The sequence below is a fragment of the Alligator sinensis genome, unplaced genomic scaffold (genome assembly GCF_000455745.1).
Source record: "Alligator sinensis unplaced genomic scaffold, ASM45574v1 scaffold115_1, whole genome shotgun sequence".
Lineage (NCBI taxonomy): Eukaryota > Metazoa > Chordata > Crocodylia > Alligatoridae > Alligator > Alligator sinensis.
Genome location: NW_005841895.1, coordinates 1,764,032 through 1,787,323, shown reverse-complemented (window position 1 = coordinate 1,787,323; position 23,292 = coordinate 1,764,032). Strand labels below are relative to the sequence as shown.

General features: G+C 42.9%; 1 protein-coding gene across 9 annotated transcripts in view; it reads left to right on the top strand.

Moving 5' to 3' along the window:
- Positions 1-23,292, top strand: part of NFATC2 (nuclear factor of activated T cells 2) — a 130,594-nt gene that overhangs the window by 25,985 nt on the left and 81,317 nt on the right. For all 9 annotated transcript variants that reach the window (XM_025197363.1, XM_025197367.1, XM_025197362.1 and 6 more), the window contains one exon: positions 21,998-22,200. In XM_025197363.1, the coding sequence (XP_025053148.1) occupies positions 21,998-22,200 (203 nt within the window). The remainder of the gene's footprint in view (positions 1-21,997; positions 22,201-23,292) is intronic.

Below are 23,292 nucleotides of genomic sequence, written 5' to 3'. Positions count from 1 at the left end.
GCAGACCTGGACAGGTTGGACATATGGGCGGAAAACAACAGAATGCAGTTCAACAAGGAGAAATGCAAAGTGCTGCACCTAGGGAGGAAAAATGTCCAGCATACCTACTGCCTAGGGAATGACCTGCTTGGTGGCACGGAAGTGGAAAGGGATCTTGGAGTCCTAGTGGACTCCAAGATGAACATGAGTCGGCAGTGTGACGAAGCCATCAGAAAAGCTAATGGCACTTTATCGTGCATCAGCAGATGCATGATGAACAGAACCAAGGAGGTGATAATTCCCCTCTATTGGGCGCTGGTCAGACCGCAGTTGGAGTGCTGCGTGCAATTTTGGGTGCCGCACTTCAGGAGGGATATGGATAACCTGGAGAGAGTCCAGAGAAGGGCCACTCGTATGGTTAAGAGCTTGCAGGCCAAGCCCTACGAGGAGAGACTGGGGCACCTGGACCTCTTCAGCTTCCGCAAGAGAAGGTTGAGAGGCGACCATGTGGCTGCCTATAAGTTCATCACGGGGGCACAGAAGGGAATTGGTGAGGCTTTACTCACCAAGGCGCCCCTGGGGGTTACAAGAAATAATGGCCACAAGCTGGCAGAGAGCAGATTTAGACTAGACATTAGGAAGAACTTCTTCACAGTTCGAGTGGCCAAGGTCTGGAACGGGCTCCCAAGGGAGGTGGTGCTTCCCCTACCCTGGGGGTCGTCAAGAGGAGGTTAGATAGGCACCTAGCTGGGGTCATCTAAACCCAGCACTCTTTTCTGCCTATGCAGGGGGTCGGACTCGATGATCTATTGAGGTCCCTTCCGACCCTAACATCTATGAATCTATGAACCTTGGAGTGTTTTATTTTGCTATGTCCCTAAGTCATTTAACGTGCAATACACTGCCAACAGTGTAAACAGCAGTGCCATTAAAGTGGTGCAAAAGGGCATTTAAGCCACTTTAAAGGCCAATTTTGTGGCATGTACAAAGGCCCTATAAAGTTGTAAATGGACTGAAGACTGGTTCACTGGTGTGCTGTTCCATGGAGAAAAGGTGAATGGTTTTAAGGCAGGAGCTCACTTGAAATTTGGGATGATGTTATCATAGAAAACCTATTGTTTTTACCTAGTGTATAAAGACCCAATTCCAATCTCAGTTGCACTAGTGGAAAGGGACATTAGTCTACTGAAATCCATAGATAAATGCAAAATTTGCCCCATCAATTCACTAGAATTTGGTCTAGCACAAAGGTAGCAGATGAGTTATAACATCCTACTGTAAATAATATCCTTGTACAGTGGACCATCATCATCTGCACAATTCAAAATTTGCATAAAATGATGGCTGAGCATGTTATCAATGATGACTTGCATTTTTTTTAGTTATCTCATTTATTTTCTCTTGGTTTCAATTAATCTTTTTCAGAAGGCAAGGATACATTTGTCTGGGGTTTGAAGGTGGTACTGTACTGATAATAGTACTATGTGGAAATGGTACAAATATAGCAAAGTTGGAGCTAGAGTTTACAGACCCGTACTTAATACTTAGCATCCTGAAGAATCTAGCTGTAAATTTTTTTTTGTTTTTTTCCCCTTGGCTTGATCCAGCAAAATGTATATGCCTTTGTTCAACTCAAAGCCTGAAAACAAGCCCATTGTCTTCACTGATCTACTGAGGTGCCCATGCTCAATTAGTTTACTGGATTGGAACTTGAAGGCTCAAGCCCTTTGCTACATGAATAAATTTACTTATTTCAACTGGCTGTAATGACATGCATAAGAGGTACAGGGCAAAAAATAGCAATCATGTGTTTTGTGTAGTTTCAATATTTACAATTTCCAAATGGACATATGACAGGGGCAGGCAATTATTTTGGGCGGAGGGCTGTTTACTGAGTTTTGGCAAGCCATTGAGGGCCGCATAACAGGCAGCCCCGGGCAGATAAATATTAATTTTCTAAATTTTTTAGGGACCCTGAGGGCCGGTTAGAAAGGCCTTTCGGGCTGCATTTTGCCCATGGGCCGCATTTTACCCACCCCTGACATATGAGATACATGACCAGTCATTAGGGCTGTGTGAAATTTTGGTCCCTGATCTGATCGGTGGAGATTCAACCCGATTCAGTGGCCAAAATTCAGAATCCAAATCAAATCAGGAGACCCTTTAATCTCTCCGAATCAAATAGGAACCCCCCGAATCGATTCGGAAAGATTCGGAGATTTGGACACAGATAGCTTTAAATGTTTTTTCTACATACCTCTAGGTAGCGGGTGGCTCATGAGTGTCATGATGCTGGGCCACATGGAGTGTCCCACAGAAGCGTGGGGGGCTCCCCAGCGTGCTCGGCAGCAGACCCAGAAGCGGACCAGAACCACTTCCAGTCCAGTTCCAGGTCCGCCGGGGAGTGCGCTAGGGGCCCCCCTGCATCCCCTTGGCTTGGTGACTGGTGCCTCTTGGGTCTGGGGGGGCACCCGGGGTCCCCCGGTGGCCAAACACTGAGCCAGAGGGATGCGGGGGGCCCCCAGCGCACTCCCAGGCGGACCCAGAATTGGACCAGAAGTACTTCTGGTCCACTTCCGGGTTCACCGCTGAGCACATGGAGGGCCCCCCGCACTCCTGTGGGATGCTCCATGTGCTCCAACATCACAGCGATCACAAGCCATACCTGGTACCTCAAGGTATGTAGAAAAAACATTTAAAGCTGTGTCTGTGTCCAAATTCCTGATTCTCCAAATCAGCATCAAATCTTCAGATTCAGATTTGGCCGAATCGAATCAGGGACAGTGATCCAAATCAATGAATCAAATCACTGTCCCTGATTCAGGCAGAATCCAAATCTGAATTGAATAGGGCCTGCTTTGCACACCCCTACCAATCATCATTCACTGGTTCCTCAGTTTTCTTATGAACTGTATCATTTACCTTCCCAAAGTATTCCCATTAACAGGATATTCATCACAGTGAAAGAGTTTCTTATGATACTGGGGGGGTGGGAATGATAAATGTTGAATTTCATTCCTCTAATCAGTATCAATCAAGGAGGGATTTATATTTCCTGGTAGACAGGAACAGATAATTCCTAGTTCTAACATATTTTACAGTTAGGTGTAAGGATCCCAACAACTGTCAGTTTAAAAGATTAGTATTATATTACCCCAAGTGAAAGTGCTTCCAAACAGATGTGCATGTACCCAGGGAAAGTGTGGATGGCTGCTTTATAGGGATCCATTAGAAACATGGAAATGTGTGTTCGATGTCAGTTCCCTTTAACGTAACAATGTTCATATGGGTATGAAGCAATGAGAGAGTTGCACCTGTATGGCTGATTACATCTGAAACTGGCCTACTTTAGCAAAATCCAAATCTTTTGTATAGTAAGTTATTTGGCTCTGATTCCCTCCGCCCCTCCACTGAATTTCAACTCTGTTGCTCAGTTCAAATTGAAAAAAAAAATGGAAGAAGAAATTGGAAGAAATAAAACAGGCAAGTGACTGGTTGTTGTTACTAGTAGATACCGTGCTGCTGAAAGCGTACAGGAACATTTTAGCAATTGACTTTGAATAGTTTTTAGCGGGCGTGACTACATGTGCAATACAATACATTAATGCAATGCAATGAACTCCCATGTTTATCTCACCACAGCTTATTGCTCCCGGGCATGCATTTACACGTGTCCAGGACTGCAGCACACTGGATCATGCAGCATGCATTTACACATGAGCCCAGGACTGCAGCCAGGTCGGAGCAGCCCTGACTGGCAGGGGGCTCTAGGTGTCAGCCTACTAGCCTGGGGCTGCTCCCCCCCCCACCGGCTCAGTGCGCTGCAGAGGGGCTGGCTGGGGCATGAGGGTGCTTCAGCATGGGGCTAGACAGCAGGCAGCCCCTGCAATGAAACATCCTCATGCCCCTGCCAGCCAGGACAGTGTCTACACATTTGCTGCTGTGGAGTTTTTTACTCTGCAGCAGACTAGTAGGCCCTATTCGATTTGGATTCAGATTTGGCCCGAATCAGGGACAGCGATTTGATTCGTTGATTCGGATCACTGTCCCTGATTCGATTCGGCTGAATCCGAATCTGAAGATTCGATGCTGATTCAGGGAATCAGCTATTCGGACATAGACACGGTTTTAAATGTTTTGCTACATGCCTTGAGGTACCTGGTGCGGCTTGTGAATGCTGCAGTGCTGGGGCACATGGAGCATCCCACAGGAGTGCAGGGGGGCCCTCCACATACTTGGTGGTGAACCCAGAAGTACTTCCAGTCCACTTCCAGGTCTGCCGGGAGCGTACTGGGGGGCCTCTCCTGCGCTCCCTCAGCTTGGCGATTGGCTGCAGGGGGACCCCAGGTGCCTCCCCAGACCAAGGAGGCACCAGTCACTGAGCTGGGTGGTGTGGGGGGGCCCCTAGCATGCTCCCAAGCGGACCCCAAAGTCAACCAGAAGTGCTTCTGGTCCACTTCCGGGTCTGCTGCCGAGCGCACTGGGGAGCCCCCTGTGCTCCTGTGGGACGCTCCATCCACTTCACCATCACAGCATTCACGAGCCACCTGCTACCTAGAGGTATGTAGAAAACACATTTAAAGCTGTGTCTATGTCCGAATCGCCAAATTTCTCCGAACTGATTCAGAGGGTTCCAATTCAATTCAGAGAGATTAAAGGGTCCTGTGATTCGATCTGGATTCAGAGATTCGGCCACCGAATTAGGCCAAATCTCCACCGAATCGAATCAGGGACTGAAGCTTCACACAGCGCTAGAAGATTGTACTTGTATTTACAAGTACTTGTAATTATAAGTACTATCCTTCTGTGGAGTAAATTCATTTACTCCAGTTTAATAGAGACTCATGGATAGACATGCAACATTTCTGTGCAGCTTATTAGTCTACTGTGCAGTAAACGTCTTGTGTAGACACGCCAGTAATGATTAATAAAACCCAGCATTTGACAAGACGCATCACAGAATTGGTGCTGTTTGTCTGGTTGTCAGTGGGGCTGCTGTTGTCCATCAGACTTGCAAACTCCCCTGTCCTGATAGATAAAAGAAAAGCCTATCATTGGGTTTCCTTAGAGGGCTTAGCACCTCTGAGTCTGGTCCTACACAATAATCTTTACAGCTGTCTGGATTAAGCTTAAATGCAATATGCCAAGCTTCTTCCTCCTATGAGAAGCTGAAGTCAGCAAAGTTACAGCGGGGATGGATTTGTCTTCTTCATATGAAGGTATTAAATTCTTAGCCCTGTGTGAATCTGCATTATCCTCCAAAGTTTGTGTAAGGAGAGACACTTTTGTAAGATGGTATCAGTTGGGCTTTTGCAGCGCTCAAACGGTGTTGGCTTGCCCTTTTATTTATTTATTTTGGAAATCTGTGTTTGCATGCAAGTTGCTTTTTTGGGTACTCTGAAGCTACAAAGCAGCAGATCTCATATCCTCCAGCCTTATCTTGTGGTTTATCACTCTGATGCTGCTTCCTCTTCTTCACGTGTTTAGCCCTGAAGTTTGGTGCACTTTGCAGAGGAGCCTCTGGCCAGAGATTGCACCAGTTTTGCACTCCCAGAGTGGCAGAACAATAGTCCGTTTGATAAAGCCAGAGCCTCTGAGAGCACTGAACTGGGACGTTTGTATGTATGGCATTAGGTCTCTGAAAGAGGAAGAAAAAGCCTGTGTGAAGCCAAAGGTTAAAGCTTGCATAAAGTGATATCCTTACCCATTGGCACGCTTGCACGTACATGAAAGGAGGTGACAAACACCTTGGTCTGCTTCTTCCAAGCTCCTGTCAGGACTGATTAAGACTGAACAGCTGAGAAACAGGGACAAAATATTGCTGTCTGTAATATCCCCAGCACAGAGACCACTCTCTTCCACCATGCACTACTGTCCACATTCAAAATAAGAGACTGTCCCTGCCAAAATAAGAGACCGCCCCTGCCATAATTTAATTAGACAAGGCAGATGGAAAAGAGGGAGTTAAAGAAACAGAATTATTCCTGCCTTACAGATGGGGAACTGAAGCTAAGGGAAGTTTCAGTGCTTGTCTGGGGTCATTCAGGGATCAAAAATAGTCTGTTTAAGAACTGCTACACACATGAGAGATGAATACATCGAGCAGTATTGCTACTTCAACATTAAAGTTATCTGAGGAAGCTGACTGTGCAGTGTAGAGAGGTCATGAATAGGGCAAGCTGGGTTTTTCCTTTTCTTTCTCCTTTTCTCTTGGTGCCCACAGGAAACTTTTCTAATAGACCCCGTGTCGCTCATTTTTGAGACAGGAGGGGAAAACGGGAGAAACTGGGAAAGAGATCTTCATTCATTATAGCAAAAACAACAAAGTTTGTGAATGATTTGGTTCAGAGTTTTCCAGGAGGAAAGACCTGTTCATTTCCAAAACTAGAAGCTTGATTAGAATTAAATTCACCACGGGGAAAAACAACAAAAGCTTATGGACGTTTCAGATCATTTCGGTTCTATTTAAAGGACTTGAGGATTTAAATGAGCCTATAGCTTTGTGTTAAATTCTCTTGAATCAGAATACAGTATTTTTGCAACAAAATGACAAGCCTCAGGAAAAATTATTTTGTTCAACACAATTCTGAGAAGTAACTGCAACTGCTTCTGCTGCTTTAAATTTCTCTACTTGTGAACTTGCACTGCCCCTTGTCCATATGCAAAATCCCCTGAAAGGAGTTCACATTTTCTCATAACTTTATTCTTTATTCATTGTCATAGTCTCATAACTCCTTACTTTCTTTATGCTCTCATCTCAGTAAATCTGTCCCCTAGCATATTGATTACTTATCTTTAAGAACGGGGCTGTTTTTTGGATGACAAGCATAATGTAAGTGGTTGATGTCATTTTTTTTCTCCCTCTCTTGCTTGTTCCCTCACTTTCACTGTAAAATGAGCTTAATTTTTCTTCCATTCCTAAGCAACAGTGTTGTTTTAGAGTGGGATTTTCAAGTGTTTAAGTTACTGAACCACCTTTTGAAGCTTCTAAATCAAGTAAGCCTTGCTACTTATATATAACTTTAAAATAAGCTGTTTTAAAGGGCCTCAGGTGCTTATAGGAAATGCCCAGGGTTTATAGCAAATTATTGGGAGGAGATGGACAGACGGCCTGCATTTTCCTTTCTGGATCTGCCGCAGTATCTGCACATGTCCATGGCAAACCATTTCACATGATCCCCACCTGTAAAGTGGCTCTAATAATACAAGCCTTGCTTGGGTGCTGTGGGGTTGAGGCCTCATCTGTACTACCTTACCACTCTAACTAAAACAGAGAGGCAGATTGGTACAGCACACTATACAACCGTATAGAGGTGCTTTGTTGAGATAAAGCTTTTTCTAGAAGGGAAAGCAAGCAGGTAGACTGGTAAAACATATTTTCAAACCAGTATAATAGCTGCATGAGGGGCTCTACTGCTTTAACTGTATTGGTTTAAAAATAACTATTATAACTCCCAGACAAAACCCCAAATCCTAAAAAGATAGGCATTAGTGAAGTACAGTATGTTATTTTTCCTGCCAGAGCCTGTAGTATAATGTATGCTTATGTACAGCAACGATTCTATATTAAAAGAGCTGAAGGAAGTGAAAATGTTTGAGAAGGACTCATTCAATTCACTATAGCTCACCCAACCACCACTTTCTCTGTCCTCATTTTTAACTTTTTAAATTATAGATGTGATTGCTGCTGCTTTTTAATTTTTTTTAATTAAAAGAAGCTACAACCCCCCACTTAGAAGTTTGCTTTGTATTAACAAACTTACTTTTCACTTTCTTTTTATAAGCAAGAATCCTTCCATGGGTGTTCTTTTGTGGTTTCAGAGTCAAAGAGTACATTGTTTTCTAGCTTTGACTTCCCCGTAGGGCCCTGACTTTTGCATATAAGTAACGTCTAATGTTCAGCTAATTCTTTTAGGGTTATTAGTAAGACCAGAAACTCAGTTACAAGCACAAAAATTGACTGTGGGCTTGATACAATTCAAACTCACTCCACATAGGACTTGCTTATAGACCTAATTCCACTCAATTCAAAAGTAGGCAGCCACAAGTAGGTGTCTTGCATGTGACGAGTACAGTTGCATTAGGTTTTTCCCATTAGGATTCTCTCTGCTTTTACCCCCACTCCCTGTCTTCTATTTTTACATCACTTTTTAATGGCAGGTACCATTCGGTAAGAGCAAGGCTTCTGGCATCAAGTTGTCTACTTAATAGCTCCTTAGCATTCGAGAGTACAAACTCTCTTGAAGCCAGTGAAGCAGACTCGTGCTGTTGGCTCTCCTCACAATGTTCTGATTTTTGCCTGCTTTCCCTTTCTAACAAGCAGTAGCCCTAGTTATGCCCTCTAAGCATCTTTTGGAATTTTCTTGGGAAAAAATACAGCCAGATGCTCAGAACTACATGTCCAATGGGCCCCTGGCCTAATTTACATGGAGAATCACTGAGAGAGTTTTTGCAATTAAAACTGCATACAACTGACCCCTAAGGTCCTGAACTGATCGTTTGTAGGCAGGGTTCAGCCAGTGCTGGGGGTGACAGCAGTCATAGTTATGCAGTTCTAAAAATATGGATTCTATTTTGGGTTCATTTGAAAAATTCCATTAAAAAAAATCTTGAAAGTGTATATTAGTCCATTTGTTATTACAGTTAGTTTCACAGAGTATTATTTATTGCTAGTGAGTGTCCCACACAGTTTCCCCATCCAGCAGAAGGAAACGAGGGGATGTTGGAGTCAAAGGAGAAATGGAATTAAAGATAAATCGGGGACAGTGCAGGAAAACCTACTGAAGCCTGAAAATGGCTTTTATCAAGGAACTGAGAATAGGGGATGTTAGTATAAGAATCACAATAAAACAACTCTGAAGAAGAGAAGTGAAGGCTCATCCAGTAGTACATGCTTTCTTCAGTAGTAGTGGGGGAAGGAATCTATTGGATGACAGCGAGGGAAGAACCACTGGGAGAAATTATATATGGATGTGATGGATCCGTCACCTCTTAAATTCTTCAAGTTGAGTCCAGGTAAATATTTGTAAAGCACACTCTGGCTCAAATAGGAGTTATGGGCTTGATGCAGAAATTGCTGGACAAATGTATTTGTCCTTGGTTATGCTGGAGGTCAGGCTAGGTGATCAATGTGACCCCTTCTGCCCTGCAAGTCTAGGAATCTATGGGCAAGTCTACACGTGCAGTTAATTTGCCTGAATAAATTCCAGCACAGTTTGTGCTGGAGCTTATTGCTCCTGGGCACCGTACTTGAATGTGCACCCAGGACTGCAGCACGTTGAGCTAGGTCAGAGCAGCCCCAGCCGGTAGGGAGTCTGGGGGGTCAGCCTGCCAGCCTGGGGCTGCTCTGCCCTGGCTGAACGTGCTGTGGAGGGGCTGGCTGGGGCACAAGGATGCTACAGTGCAGAGCTAGCTAGAAGGTAGCTCCTGCACTGACACACCCTCATGCCCCAGCCGGCTCCATCAGCATCTACATGTGCGTTGCAGTGTAGTAAATAATGCCGCCATAGGATTGTACTTGTATTGACTATCCTACGGCGGTGTTTATTAGCTTATTGAGGCCTAATAAGGCTGCACATGTAGATACTGAGACTATCCTGTGTAGCTAATTGGTCAGCTCTGTAGTAAATGTCTCACGTAGACATGCCCTATCTGCCTTGGAGTCTTTCTGCAGATTCTGAGAGCTTTACCAACACTACAGGAAGTATTACTGCACCCCTGCGAGAAAGGTGAATACTGTTATCCCATCTTACAGGTGAGGAACCAGAGACTAAAGGTCAGAGGACTAAGGGTATTTAGTTTTTGAAGGCCTAAAGCTGAAGAAGGGTACATAGTAGGATTTTTCACAAGTTCCCACGTATCTAACTCTAGAGATGAGAAGATGAGTCAAAAGTTTCTGTCAAGTCATTTAAGCCAAAAATAAGTATCATCTCTAACTGGAACCTTAATTTTAGTGGGAAGCTGAGGGGAAGGCAGTGGGAAGAGACCCACCTCATCGAATAACCTCCTTGTTAGGGCATTTGCCTGGTGCATGTAAGAGCCAGGTTCAAGTCTCTGCTCTAAATTAGGAGTTGTCCAGTGGGCATAACAGGGCTTGTCTACATGGGGAAACTAGTGTTTAGTAAGTTAGAAGATGAATTTATAGGGCTCTAGGACACCACACAAACTCTACATGTGCATGCTAACAGAGCCCTTCGGTAACAAAGCTCAGTCCACTTTGAAAGCAGAGTAAACCACCTCACACTTTACAAGCACTGAATGCCCTATGCAGTCTGTGTAGCATGCTGTAAATTTACACCCTTGGCACAAACTTCGCTGCATAGCCAAGCTCCCAGTCTCTTAATGCAATTAGTGATCATGATAATTGAATGAAATATAGTACAATTAAGTCAGAGATCTGCCAGATTCAGAGAAAGAGCTTGAACCTGGGTCTCCCATATCCCACCTTGGTGGCCAGACCGCCTTTGGTTCTTCTGCGGTGGAGGATCTCATGTGCCTTTTGGTCGTTAGTTCTGAAAGGATCTTGGTTTTTCATTTGAAAACAATATTGAAATACAGATTCCCCCCGCCCCCTCATAAAGCCTAAATGTGTTGGCTTCCCAGCTGCATGACTCAGATTCAATATGAAAATGAAACTGTTCGCAGTTGGGCATTCAGTGGGATTCGAAAGCTTTACATCCTTAGATACAACCAGATTTTTAAAGGTATTTCAGCAAGTGACTTGCCCAAGTTCAAATAAATACTGCTGGAATAAAAGGTTGAATCACTGGAGTCCTAGGCAAGAGCGCTGACCAGTGCTGGGCTACCGAAAAGGAGCATAGATATACAGTGAGAAGTCCTGTAGAACAGGATATATAAAAATGACTCAACGTTGCTAAATGGAATGAAATCAGCCATCACCTTTTGTTTTCATATCTTGATACGATCAAAACCACCAGTAGAAGGTAATGGAGGTAAAGATCCTGTTCAGCTCCTTCTATTATTAATCAACTTACCATAACATTTCACTGCATTTTTTTCCCCCAAGAAACCTTTTTTTTTTTTTTTTAAATAACTGCTCCTAAAATCCTTTGTCATCCCCGTTACATGAATTAATCTGAATTCTTTCAAAGAATTAATCTGAACTGATGTTCATATAACAAAACTGAGTGGCCCCGAGATAACGTTTGCAACCTGCATCCTTCCTCACCTCATTTCAGCTCTTGTTTTCACTCATTTGTTGTTCCACGTCTGAATTGCTGGGCAGAGGCTCTAGGTACTGTGAAAACATTTTATAAACCAAATCATGCCCATTGGATGTGGGATAGCTGAAGACTCATTGCAGCTTCTGCCTGTGAGGATGACTGAAATGAAGAGTGCAGAGGAAGTTGGTAGTGAGGTGTTAATGCGAAACTGAAAATTTGCTCATCCTTTCTTTCTGTACTCAAGAGGGGCAGTTCCCATGCTCTGCTCTTATTGCTGGGAAGCTAATAACTGATGCATAGTGATATCATGACAAGCCAAATATGTCCCTGAAGTCAATGATATTGCAACAGGGTTCTCAGCCTTTTGAAGGCTCAGATCAAGTGTAGGATCTTTTAGGCTAGATCCTATTCCAAGGATTGAGCACCTAAGTGAGATCCTATATCACTTTGTTCAAGTACAAGACAAGCTATTAAACTCTTCTACTTGTACAGTACAGTGTCATCTAGCTTTGAGTCTAAATCATAGAAATACAGTGAGGGGAAGGAGGACCCACTGACTTTTTTTTTTCATTAACAGGTTTTCTAAGATTTGAGCAGAGTAGAATAAGATTGCATTGGGACATCTAAGTCTACGTAGGAGTCTAATAAGTGGAGTAGGATTTAGCCCATTGTGTTTTACTGGAAACCAGTAGGGCTGTGTGAATCATCGGGTGGTGATTCAATTCTGAGGTGATTTGGCCCGATTCGGTGGCCAAATCTCCAAATTTGAATCGAATCAGGGGACTAATTTAAAGGTCTGAATCGATTCAAACCTCTCTGAAGCTTCGGCAAAGATTCGGAGAGCTTTGATGATTCGAGCAGTCCTCAGTGGCTGCAGCTGCCCCCACCTGCCCCAGCTCTGTACTTTAAAGAAAAGCCCCAATACTCACCAGGTGCTGCTGGGCAGGGAGTGATCCCCACTGCCCCACACTTCATGGGGGGCTCTGCATGAGCCCCCTCGGTCCCACCATGGCTGCCCCGCCTGCCAGGATCTGGCGCTTTAAGGAAAAAAAAAGTGGAGAAAAGCCCTGGGACTCACTGCTCCTGGTGCAGCCTCTGGGCTTCGGGGGCGCCTGCAGAGCCCCCCATGTGGTGGGGGGCAGTGGGGATTGCCCCTGCTGGCAGGAGCCGTGAGTCCTGGGGTTTCTTCAGGCATTTTTTTTCTTTAAGGGCTGGAGCTGGCCCATGGGAGGGCTGGGGTGGGGAGCAGTTCAGGGGCTCATGCAGAGCCCCCCATGCAGTGGGGAGCAGCAGGGATTGCCCCCCATCCGGCAGCACCTGCTGATCCGGGGCTTTTTTTTCCCCAAGTGCTGGGAGCTGGGGTAGGCGAGCAGCCATTGCCAGGCTGGGAGAGGGGCGGGGGATGGACCCAGCCTGGCTGATTTGGAGATTTGGCTGCTGCTGAATCGCCGAGTCAGATTTGGCCAAATCTGACTCAGAACAGTGATTCGAATCACTGAATCGAATCACTGTCCCCCGAATCGGCTGAATTTGAAGCGAATACTAGCCGCTTCGCACAGGCCTAGAGAGCAAGGACTGTTATGTTGGTTGTTTAATTTTTTTTTCTTTTATCATTCATGTATATGAACAGAAAATATCATTATTTAAAAATTGTTCAGTTGTTTATCCTTCTAATTTTTATTTCTATTCCAAGTATATAAAAAACCGTATCCTGTAACTATAAAACAGTATCCCTGTATCTTACCCACTAACACTGTTTGTAAAGAGACAGACAGCTGCTACAAATGCCTGTTCCTATCATTCACCTATTCCATATCATTTGCCATCTTTAAAAGACACATTTATGCCGGCTGACCCTTCATAGTTATCTGTGTATTTATTTAAGTTCTACGAATGATAACCAGGCACTATAAAGTCTAAGTGGGGAGACTGGTATGTTTTAAATTCACAAACGTTTGAAAGAGGTCAGAATTGCATGCCACCTTTTCCCTTCCTCTGGAAAGAAGTATTGATCCTGAGCAGTACATAGCATCTCCTATACTTTCATATAACAAATAGTAATACCATATATACTGTACTTTAATAGGACCTTTCAACAGATGTGTTTAGTGCATCCTGAAAATGTTAATTTTAGGACTCAGTATTTTCTCAGTTTTATAGAAGCAGGGAAACTGAGTCACAGTGAGATGAAAAGACTTGGCCTCAGGATTACAAATAAATTTATTATTGCCTAGGAGCCAGTCAAAGAACCCTAGATCTGGCTCTCAATTGCTTTTTCACATTGCCTTCTCTTCAGATCTCCTGCCGAATCAGATACTGTCTGTCTTTAGAAAACAGAAATCCCATTTAAACACTGGGACCTGATTCCCATTTACACTATGAGGCATGAGAGTAAATGAGATTCAGGCCCTTGGAATTTTTACAGAAATGTCCCCAAAATAAGAAACATTCAAAATTGAACATCATAAAAAATTACCATTTAGCAGAATCAGATGTTCAGAAGATCATCTTTTGAGGCCTACTGGGCTGCTTCAGTAAGTAGTAAAAAGAACAGGGGAAATATTTCTGGCTTGCGTTCTCTTGCAGTGTCTCAGCTACATTGCATTGAACAAAAACATGTGACAAGTTTTCCTTTTATAGCTCCATGTCAAGTTTAACTAAACCAGGCAGGCCGGCTGCTATATGATACAGTGTCTGGAAGAGGCCTCTTGTGTTTATTGACAGCTATTGATATCCCAGTCGCGCTGGGACAGTAGAATGAGGTTTTCAGTGTTCTTTGGAGCATTTCTGAAGAACGCCGCGCGGAAATCCTTGTAATCACTGCAGCGTAGGAGAACCAGTGGTGAGCAGGTGATTTAACAGCAAGTGTGAAGTTCTTTCACCCAGGTGAAAAATTAAGCTGCTGAAAGAAAATGTTAGAGGCAAGCAGGATGTACTGAAGTGAGCACATCTTCATCTGGTCTGCTCTGTCCTGCCTTAGAGTGTGAAGCTACGTGAAAAGTAGTTTTCTGGACAATAAAGACTCTAAGTGGGAAAGGAGCTCGGTGTCAAAAACTTCGAGAGCCTGTCGGTGGTTCTCAACCTTTTAGACTCAAGGCAACTCTCATCAGACTCAAGGCATCCGCTCCATAGCTTTTCTTTTTTTCTTTCCTTTTTTTTTAAAATTAAGTGGCACCACTGCTAATTTATTTTGGCGTTTCCCTCCTTGAAGAGGTGTTGGGCATTAGGGACAGGAGAGTGGCTGGGCAGGAAGAACCGGAGCCTCTTCCCACCTGCTTATGTCCTCACACTTCAGCACCCTTCAAAGGATCTCCGTGCAGCCTGGTTGAGAATCAGTGGCTTAGCTCAACAATCCCTCTACGTTTCTGAAGGGATGAGAGGATTTTAGCAGGCATGCAGGCCCTCTTTGAATGGGTGGGAGCTGCAAGCTGCAATCCTTTGCCACTCCTTGTAAGCCTAGGAGAGAACTTTTAAGTGTTTTCTTATCTTCTTAAATACAGCAGGAAAAGGGAAGCAGTAGGAGGAAATGATTTCTCACACAGCTTTGTATTTGCTTCTAATTAAATGTTGCCAACAGAGTCCTGTTTTCCCATTTTTTGCTAAAGGCTGATAAATGTCTATCTGAATCACCACTGCATTATTCTAAAAGCTGACCACACACACACACACACACACACACACATGCATAAACATCCCATTCAGAGGAAAGCTAAAATGACTTCCACAGGGAGATGGCAAGTAATATGCAGCAGTTAATAGACTAAATCTTGCGTTGTTGTGAACTGACTGAAACGAGCAAGACGGCTCATGAGTTTCATGCAAATATTCCGAGGTCCCTTCCAGCCCTAATGTCTATGAAGTCTATGAAATAACATCTCTAGGACCAGTGAATTCATTCCCTTGTTTTATATTTTCCTCCTGGCAATGGCTTGTGTTGTCTAGACAGGAAAATGTGTGTGATCAACTTTAAAGATGCAGTTTTACACACACCCCTCCCCCCACAGGGGACAAAGACCTGCAAGTCCTGAGCGGCGAAAGCTTTAATAGGATGAATGGGAAACAAATTATTCCCTTCCATTCTCTAATGCAACCTGCATTTGTCTAGCAGGGCTCTAAATCCAGTCATAAGATTGGCAGGTGCATTCATTTTCTTCGAGTAACATCCATCACATTACATGCACATGCATATGGCACCTAGGTGTGAACCTTTTTGTGCAACTGCCAAAAACAGAAGCCTACTGAAAATTTGGCCCTGAAAACCTACAAATTAAAAAGAAGAAAAAAAGCCATAATATCTTCATTCATAAGTAGTACTGGCCAAGATGTGATATCACTCAACTTCATCCTTAGAATACTAGATCCATTTAGAATTCTTCCAGTATTGGACTGTCTATAGGACTGGGAGCCAGGAAGTCTGGATTTTTCTCTTTCCACCTCTTGTTACTAAATCACTGTGTGATCATAGGCAAATCTCTTAACCTGTCTGCCATATTTACCTTAAAAAAAGAGCGAGATGACTTATTTTCCTACTTTAGATTGTCTGAAGAAGCAAGACTCTAATACAGATAAGTGGTATTATTTAATCCTGTTACACAGTGGGCATGTCTACAAATGCACTTAAATTTGCAGTAGCCTATTTAACTGCACTTTAAAGCATCACATGCTATAATGCTAATGTGCAGTAAAATAGGCTACTACACATTTAAGTATCACTTAAAAGCTGTGTGCATTTGTTACTGCATGTTAAGGGAACCTAATGTGCATTTGTTTAGTATCTCATTGGAAGGCACTTTTACATGTGCTCTGGGGCGGGGGAGTGGGCGCTTTAATTAGAGCAGAGCCGCTCTAATAAAAGCACTGCCGCATATCGTGTATCAGCGTTCCCGCACTTAAAAATGGTGGCGGGGGCACTTGAACTAAAGTTTATTCAACGAGCTTTAGTTCAAGCGCCCTGCTGCCATTTTTAAGCATTGGGATGCTGATACACAAGATGCAGGAGGCTGATGGAGTGTGGTAATTACCATGCTCCAGCAGAGTCACTTAATTGAGTGTGCTCCAACACACTCAAATTCCAGCCCATCAGAGCAGCCTCCATGCTCATGTATAGGTGCCTGGAGGTACTAAATTTAATGTGCATTAGGAAAAGCACCTTAATGCACATGTAGGCGTACCCAGTGAATGTTATAAGTGCACCTTACATTTCAAAAATCAAGCCACACTTCCTATCTACATAGAATCCTAGAAAAGGAGAGTTGGAAGGGACCTCATGAGGTCATCTAGTCCAACCCCCTGCTCAAAGCAGGAGCATCCCCAATTAGATCATCCCAGCCAAGGATTTCTCTAGCTTGGTCTTAATGTCCAGGGATGGAGATTCCACCAGCTCTCTGGGTAACCTGTTCCAGCGCTTTACTATCCTCATAGTGAGAAAGTTCTTCCTAATGTCTAACCTAAACTTCCCTTGCTGCAACTTGAGACCGTTGCTCCTTGTTCTGTCATCTGCCACCACTGAGAACAGTCCAGCTCCATCCTCTTTGGAACCCCGATTCAGGTTGAAGGCTGCTTTTAAATCCCCTCCCTGTCTTCTCTTCTCTAGACTAAATAAACCCAATTCCCTCAGCCTCTCCTCATAAGTCATGTACCCCAGGCCCCTAACCATTTTTGTTGCCCTCTGCTGGACTTTCTCCAATTTGTCCACATCCTTTCGGTAGTGGGGGGCCCAAAAGTGGACACAGTACTCCAAATGTGACCTCACCAGTGCTGAATAAGCGCACATGAAGTTCTTTCTTCCCTGTATTTTTGATGATTAGTTAAGCATGCAGTTTTCAGATACAGTAACTAAGTGATGTTAAACTGTTCGCTCTTTGCAATCTGAATGATACCTAGCACTTGGGCTCACTCTGGAATAGATTAAAGGTGAGAGTGGCTTTTCAACCCCTATGTAGCTGGAGTGTATTCAGGTGTAGGATTTTGGTTCAGCGAATTGCTGGGATGGAGCGGGGCAGTTCAGATCTGGATGTATATTTGAATTTCAAATGCCCTCCAAGCGTTTTGGGTATTTGGGTCTGAGGCCTTGGCTTGCAACCATTTTAAAGATATACTGGTGCACATTTTTAGAACCTCATAGGCAACATTTATGCATATTTGCATGCCTAAGTTGTAGTCACCATTACTTCAGTTGTTCATGAAGTCATGCTGACTGTGCAGCCAAATGACAAATTGAACTTTTATCATACTTCTGCACAACAGTAGTGTTTGCACATGCAGATGCATATAGGTTTTTTGCATGTAAAATTGTATAAGAGCCATTCTGAACATCTAACACTCGTGTGTGCACATACCATTTAAAACCAGTATCGATAAACAGATGTGATGCTGAATGAATGAATGATCCTCGTTTATGGAGAGGTGAGTCAATGATTTTAATCACACCACAAATTTCCATCTTGTTTATAAAACCGAATTGCTGCAGTAAACCAAACAAGAAAAGTCTCCTTGTTTGCTGAATGATGTTATTTGTTTATCTGCCAAAGTGCCTTGCATTTCTCCAGGTCACAGACCAGCCCATGTCTGGCTATGTTAATATTATAAGAATTATGCAAAAGTAAAGCTCTTTTTTTCTTTCTTTTTTTCACCTTTCAACTGAAAGAAGTAGGATCTTAAGCTCCCAAAATAGAGTATGGAAAGGTACACATCATGTCTGGCTTCTCTTTCCCCTTGTGGCAAATGTGACTCAAAGGAGTTGGTTTTTCTCCAGCCCAATCTGTATACAGTTTGGGGGAGTTTTATTGTGAATAGCTCACCTGTATAATACACACAAATAGTCCCTGCCAGACCTTTCTATTCATAAATCATTCCCTGTTTTGACAGTCATTCTACAAAAATCCAGATAATTTTTACATTTTGTGTTTCTTTGAAAGAAGAGTGAAAACGAAGCGGGGGCAATTGCTTGGCCTTGGGAAATGAACCGACGGCCTCTTTCAGATGAAACACCAATTTAGCCTGAATGATGAGTGCAGCATTTTGCCCTGTTTTTGGACAGCTGAAGCATAGTGTACAGTTAACCATAAAGGAGACTCTGTGGTCTTCCTCCGAGCTAAATGAGCAACATGGACTTGCTAGTAAGGTTGATGATTTGTGCCTTAGGCAATTGATTGTTCCTAGGGAGGAGAAAATTGTTCCCACTAAACTTTTTGGTGAAATGGTCTGAGGTCATCACATTTTTACACGTTTCTTTCAGTGATTCCCTTCCCATTCTCTGTATTACCATGAAAGCAGAAGAGATCCTATTCCTTCATTGTGCACAAGCACCAACTAGCTGGCTGCACAGTGCAGCTTGATATGCATTTTATAACACTGCTTTGATTTTACAGTGGGATAATCAAATGCCCATAAAGTACCAAATAGTCTTCCAACTTTCTTAATCTAACCAGTTAGATTACTGATGCAAACTACATTCTGTGAAGTAGCTGTCCTTTATACGTGTGTGTAAGATGTTACTACCCAACATTATTGGTACATTACCTAATATACATCTACAATGCAAATGTTAAGTCATCATTAAATAAATATTCAGTGGATACCTTTCTGATTATTTTCACTAAGAAACTCCAGCCACAGCTCAGGTTGCAGCTTATCTTGGGAATTTATTCTGTATGTGATTATAACTTGTATCTTAAATGATTTTAAGAGCATTCTACATTAAATACACCATGCACATAGCTGATTCAACCATTTATGCTATGTCTGTCTTTCATTTCTCTTTCTGTTTAATTGCATTTGCTAGTTAGAGCCCCTTCTTTTGCAGTAGTCATGGATTTGCTCAGTAGAACTTCATTTGCTACAAATCTTATAATATGATTTACTGGTTGTTTTGCTGCTTCCTGGTCTTCTACCTATATTCTAGGATTTATTCTGACCAGATAGAAAGGAGAAACTTGAATGCTGCTTTGTTGTCACTACAGTAACTGTTTCATTCCTTAGTATCTACTAGAGATCTTATTAGGGGTGTTTGGCCCTAATGAACCATGGAGTCTGTAACGAAATTTCAGTGTATCATTCTTAATAATAAATACTAAGAGCGTGTAAGAAGTTCTTTCATCTTCTGTCCTTCTTTACAATATGGTGCTTTTTCATATAATAGATTTTCTTAACAGGACAAAAACCCCTCAGACTTTGAATGTAAAACATTTAAGATGAAGTTCAGTATGACCCTCCAAGGAATTAGTTGGCTGGATATGCGCAGACAGATGGGGAGTGATCCATAAACTCGCGTCTGTTCCATGTAGAGCTGTAGCACAGTCAGTTTAATCTGTCCTTTCCATCCTCTCTCTTTCTCTCCATACATTCCTAAAGCTCTTAAGTACAGCCATCATATTTTTCAGTTTCCTGGCAAAGCACCTTCTTTAATGCCATCCCCCTGACTTGAAGCATTATTCTGTTCTTTCACATCACTCTCCAGACCTACTACTTGTACAAACATCCCTTTGCTGATATCCCTGTTAACCATGTTTCCAAGCCACCTTCCATCTGAACTGTTGTCTTATGTATTGCACTGACATTGTCAGGGCTTGATTCAGTAACTCTCACTTAAGTCCTTACTCCCTGGGACTTTAGTCCCATTGAAGGTAATGACACTTTTCAGTGAGCAAAGGCTTCTTTATTGGACCCTTGGGTTGTAAAGTCTTTGGGGCATAGACACTGTATTTATATGCTCTGCAAATATATGCTATGTGAAGAATAATGGATCAGAGGACTGTGAGTGTTGCTTTACATTTACCATCTTGAAGGAAAATTGCCAGCAATGCATTGATGCTGCATGTGGTCTCTTTCCAGGGGGGAATTAATCCTTCTATGCAAAGATACCTCCTGCTGACTGGTGAAAAGAAGAAAAAAGATTTTGGCCATGAATACTACTAGCTTAATGTTTCTTTTCTCTGATCTTCCAGTACTGTTTGCTTTGTATGGCTTCATCAAGGTTTTGTATGCGGACAGAGTAATTGAAAACAAATTTAGCATGTCTCAGACCATAAAGTTCCCTTTCAGCTAGATCACTGGCTATGCGGTAGATAGATGTCTGTTTTTAATTTTCAGTTATGTGAGAAATTTAGAATGGTTTGCTTCGTAATTTTGAATGTTAATAGAGAGAGAGATATTTCCTGGTCCCTGGCCTAAAGAGAAATTCTAGCTCTATTTTGCTTCTCCCTTAGTAAATACTCTTCAAAAACCTGTTGTCATTTATTATTATATTATTTAATTTGTCTTACCATAGTGCCTAGGAGCCCCACTCCTGAAAAGGGTTCCCTTTGTGCTTGGAGCTGTACAAACACCGAACAAAAAGCATCATCTTGCCCTCAGAGCTTGCAATCTAAGTATAAGAAAAGGTGCAGTAGATTGATACAGTTGGGAGAATAAGAGGATGCCATGAGACCATATTATTTAGTCAGTGTGATAGATGATGGTCTGAGCATACCTGCAGCCTGTCAGTTGTCAGGATAATTATTTGTGAGCCAGAAAAGAAGGTTTTTGAAGGGGCGTAACATGCTTTGCAGATGGTAATGGGGAGGTCCTCCCAAGTGTGAGGATCAGCATGGAAGAAGGCAGGAAGATGTACAACTGACAATTTAACAAGTGGATGAGTAGAAGTCAGTACCTCTATAGTGAATGAGAGATGACATCTGGCTAGAGAAAGGCTGCATAGGGCCTTGAACATGAAGATAAATAGCTTCTAGCTGATGTGGTGGAGAAAGGGGAGCCAGTGGAGAAATCAAAATGTGAGTGAAGAAGTCAAAGTGACAGAGTGACGGATAATAATGGTAGGTTTGCAGTAGTATTCTGGATAGATGAGAGCAGGGCAAGACTGTATTTGCCGAGGTTGGAAAAAGGATGTTGTAGTAATCGTTAATTCCTGATGTGTTTACTATTAGTAAGACTTAGAAAACTAAGGGCATGCTTCTTCTCTCAAAAACACATGTGCATTGACGAGGTGCTTCCTGTTTGGAAAATAAATCTTCATTTTTTACTATAGTTACAGTAGGAGTCATAAGCCGAGTCACAGCAGAAGCATCGTAATGGATGTTAGGTTAGACATAAATTAGATGCAAGTTTACAAGCTGATATGGCAGCTTAAAGGGCCAATATATAAGCATGATCCAAAGCCTATGTAAATCAATGGGTGTTTTCTATTCATTTCAATAAACTTTAGAATGGACCAACGCACAGACATAGCATCAAAGGTTATAAAAGCATCTCCTCTTTCTGGCTGGGGTGCAACCAGAAGAAAGTATATACATATATTTTTTCTATTCTTTTGGTATTTCCGGCCTAATTTAAAGCAGGAAGTAGTGTCCAAGACTACAGGTGCAGGAGTCAGAGTTTGACAAGGTTTTGGAACTGTTTTTTGATTAATGACATTAAACCTTTGAACCTTATTTTGAAGTTCCTGACTGCAAATGAAGTGAACAAGCTTCTGCTTATCCTGGCCTGGTGGATTTATTAATCCATTTGGGGAACAAAAATCATTTAAGACAACAGAAGTCCATATTTGGCACTTTGCCTTTCTGGATGAACTAAAGCATTTAGTCTTTTTAGGAATAAGTTAGAGTAAGGAGGCTTTAGGATTTTAGGGTGGTGAACAAATATTATTAGTATATGTTTGTTAGTTATGTTCCATGTATTGTAAGGACTCCAGATGGCAGTGCTAGGGAGTGTATAGTCTTTTGAAGAGTTGGAATATGACTACTTTTAGTATTATGCATTTGTTCCGTTACCTATTTATTGCTTGTATACTGAGGATATTGCAAACACAGTTTGTAATAATAGATTTTATTTCTTGCTAGCTTCATGGTTACATGGAGAACAAGCCCCTGGGTCTCCAGATCTTCATTGGGACAGCAGATGAACGGATACTTAAACCTCATGCTTTCTATCAAGTCCATCGCATTACTGGGAAAACGGTCACCACTACCAGCTATGAGAAAATCATTGGCAACACCAAAGTTCTTGAGATCCCTTTGGAGCCCAAAAACAACATGAAAGCAACGTAAGTATGCTATTGCAGCAATATCCTTTTCTTAGCAGTGTTAAGGCATGTTGCATGGAAAATCCCCCCTCTTTTTGGAAAAAATGTATCTATTTCCTGCTCTGGGAAGAGTTTTTAGATTTTCAGGTATACAATGTAATTGATGCCATTTTAAGACTCCTTTTACAACATCAGGGAGGCATAAATGCATTGGTGTATATGCGACTTGAGTCCTGAGTCATTGCTAGAGGGTAGTGATTCTGAACCAGGATGTCACAGCACCCTAAGGTGTGGAAAGATCCTTTTAAGAGCGCTGTGGTGTGCCGCACAGCATTAGCACCAGCAAGTGTTCAGATTCACACATGATTCACAATATAAACTCAGAGATATAAAATAGAAATCTATAGTGTCAAGGGTGTGGGCAGTGGGGTCCCGCAGGGCTCGGTCCTTGGACCGATACTCTTCAATGTCTTCATCAGCGACTTGGACGAGGGAGTGAAGTGTATTCTGTCCAAGTTTGCGGATGACACAAAGCTATGGGGAGAAGTGGACACACCGGAGGGCAGGGAACAACTACAGGCAGACTTGGACAGCTTGGACGTATGGGCGGAAAACAACAGAATGCAATTCAACAAGGAGAAATGCAAAGTGCTGCGCCTAGGGAGGAAAAATGTCCAGCACACCTACAGCCTAGGGAATGACCTGCTGGGTGGCACGGAAGTGGAAAGGGATCTTGGAGTCCTAGTGGACTCCAAGATGAACATGAGTCGTCAGTGTGACGAAGCCATCAGAAAAGCTAATGGCACTTCATTGTGCATCAGCAGATACATGATGAACAGAACCAAGGAGGTGATACTTCCCCCCTATCGGGCTCTGGTCAGACCGCAGTTGGAGTACTGTGTGCAATTTTGGGCGCCACACTTCAAGAGGGATGTGGATAACCTGGAGAGGGTCCAGAGAAGGGCCACTCGTATGGTTAAGGGCTTGCAGGCCAAGCCCTATGAGGAGAGACTAGAGAACCTGGATCTATTCAGCCTCCGCAAGAGAAGGTTGAGAGGCGACCTTGTGGCTGCCAATAAGTTCATCATGGGGGCACAGAAGGGAATTGGTGAG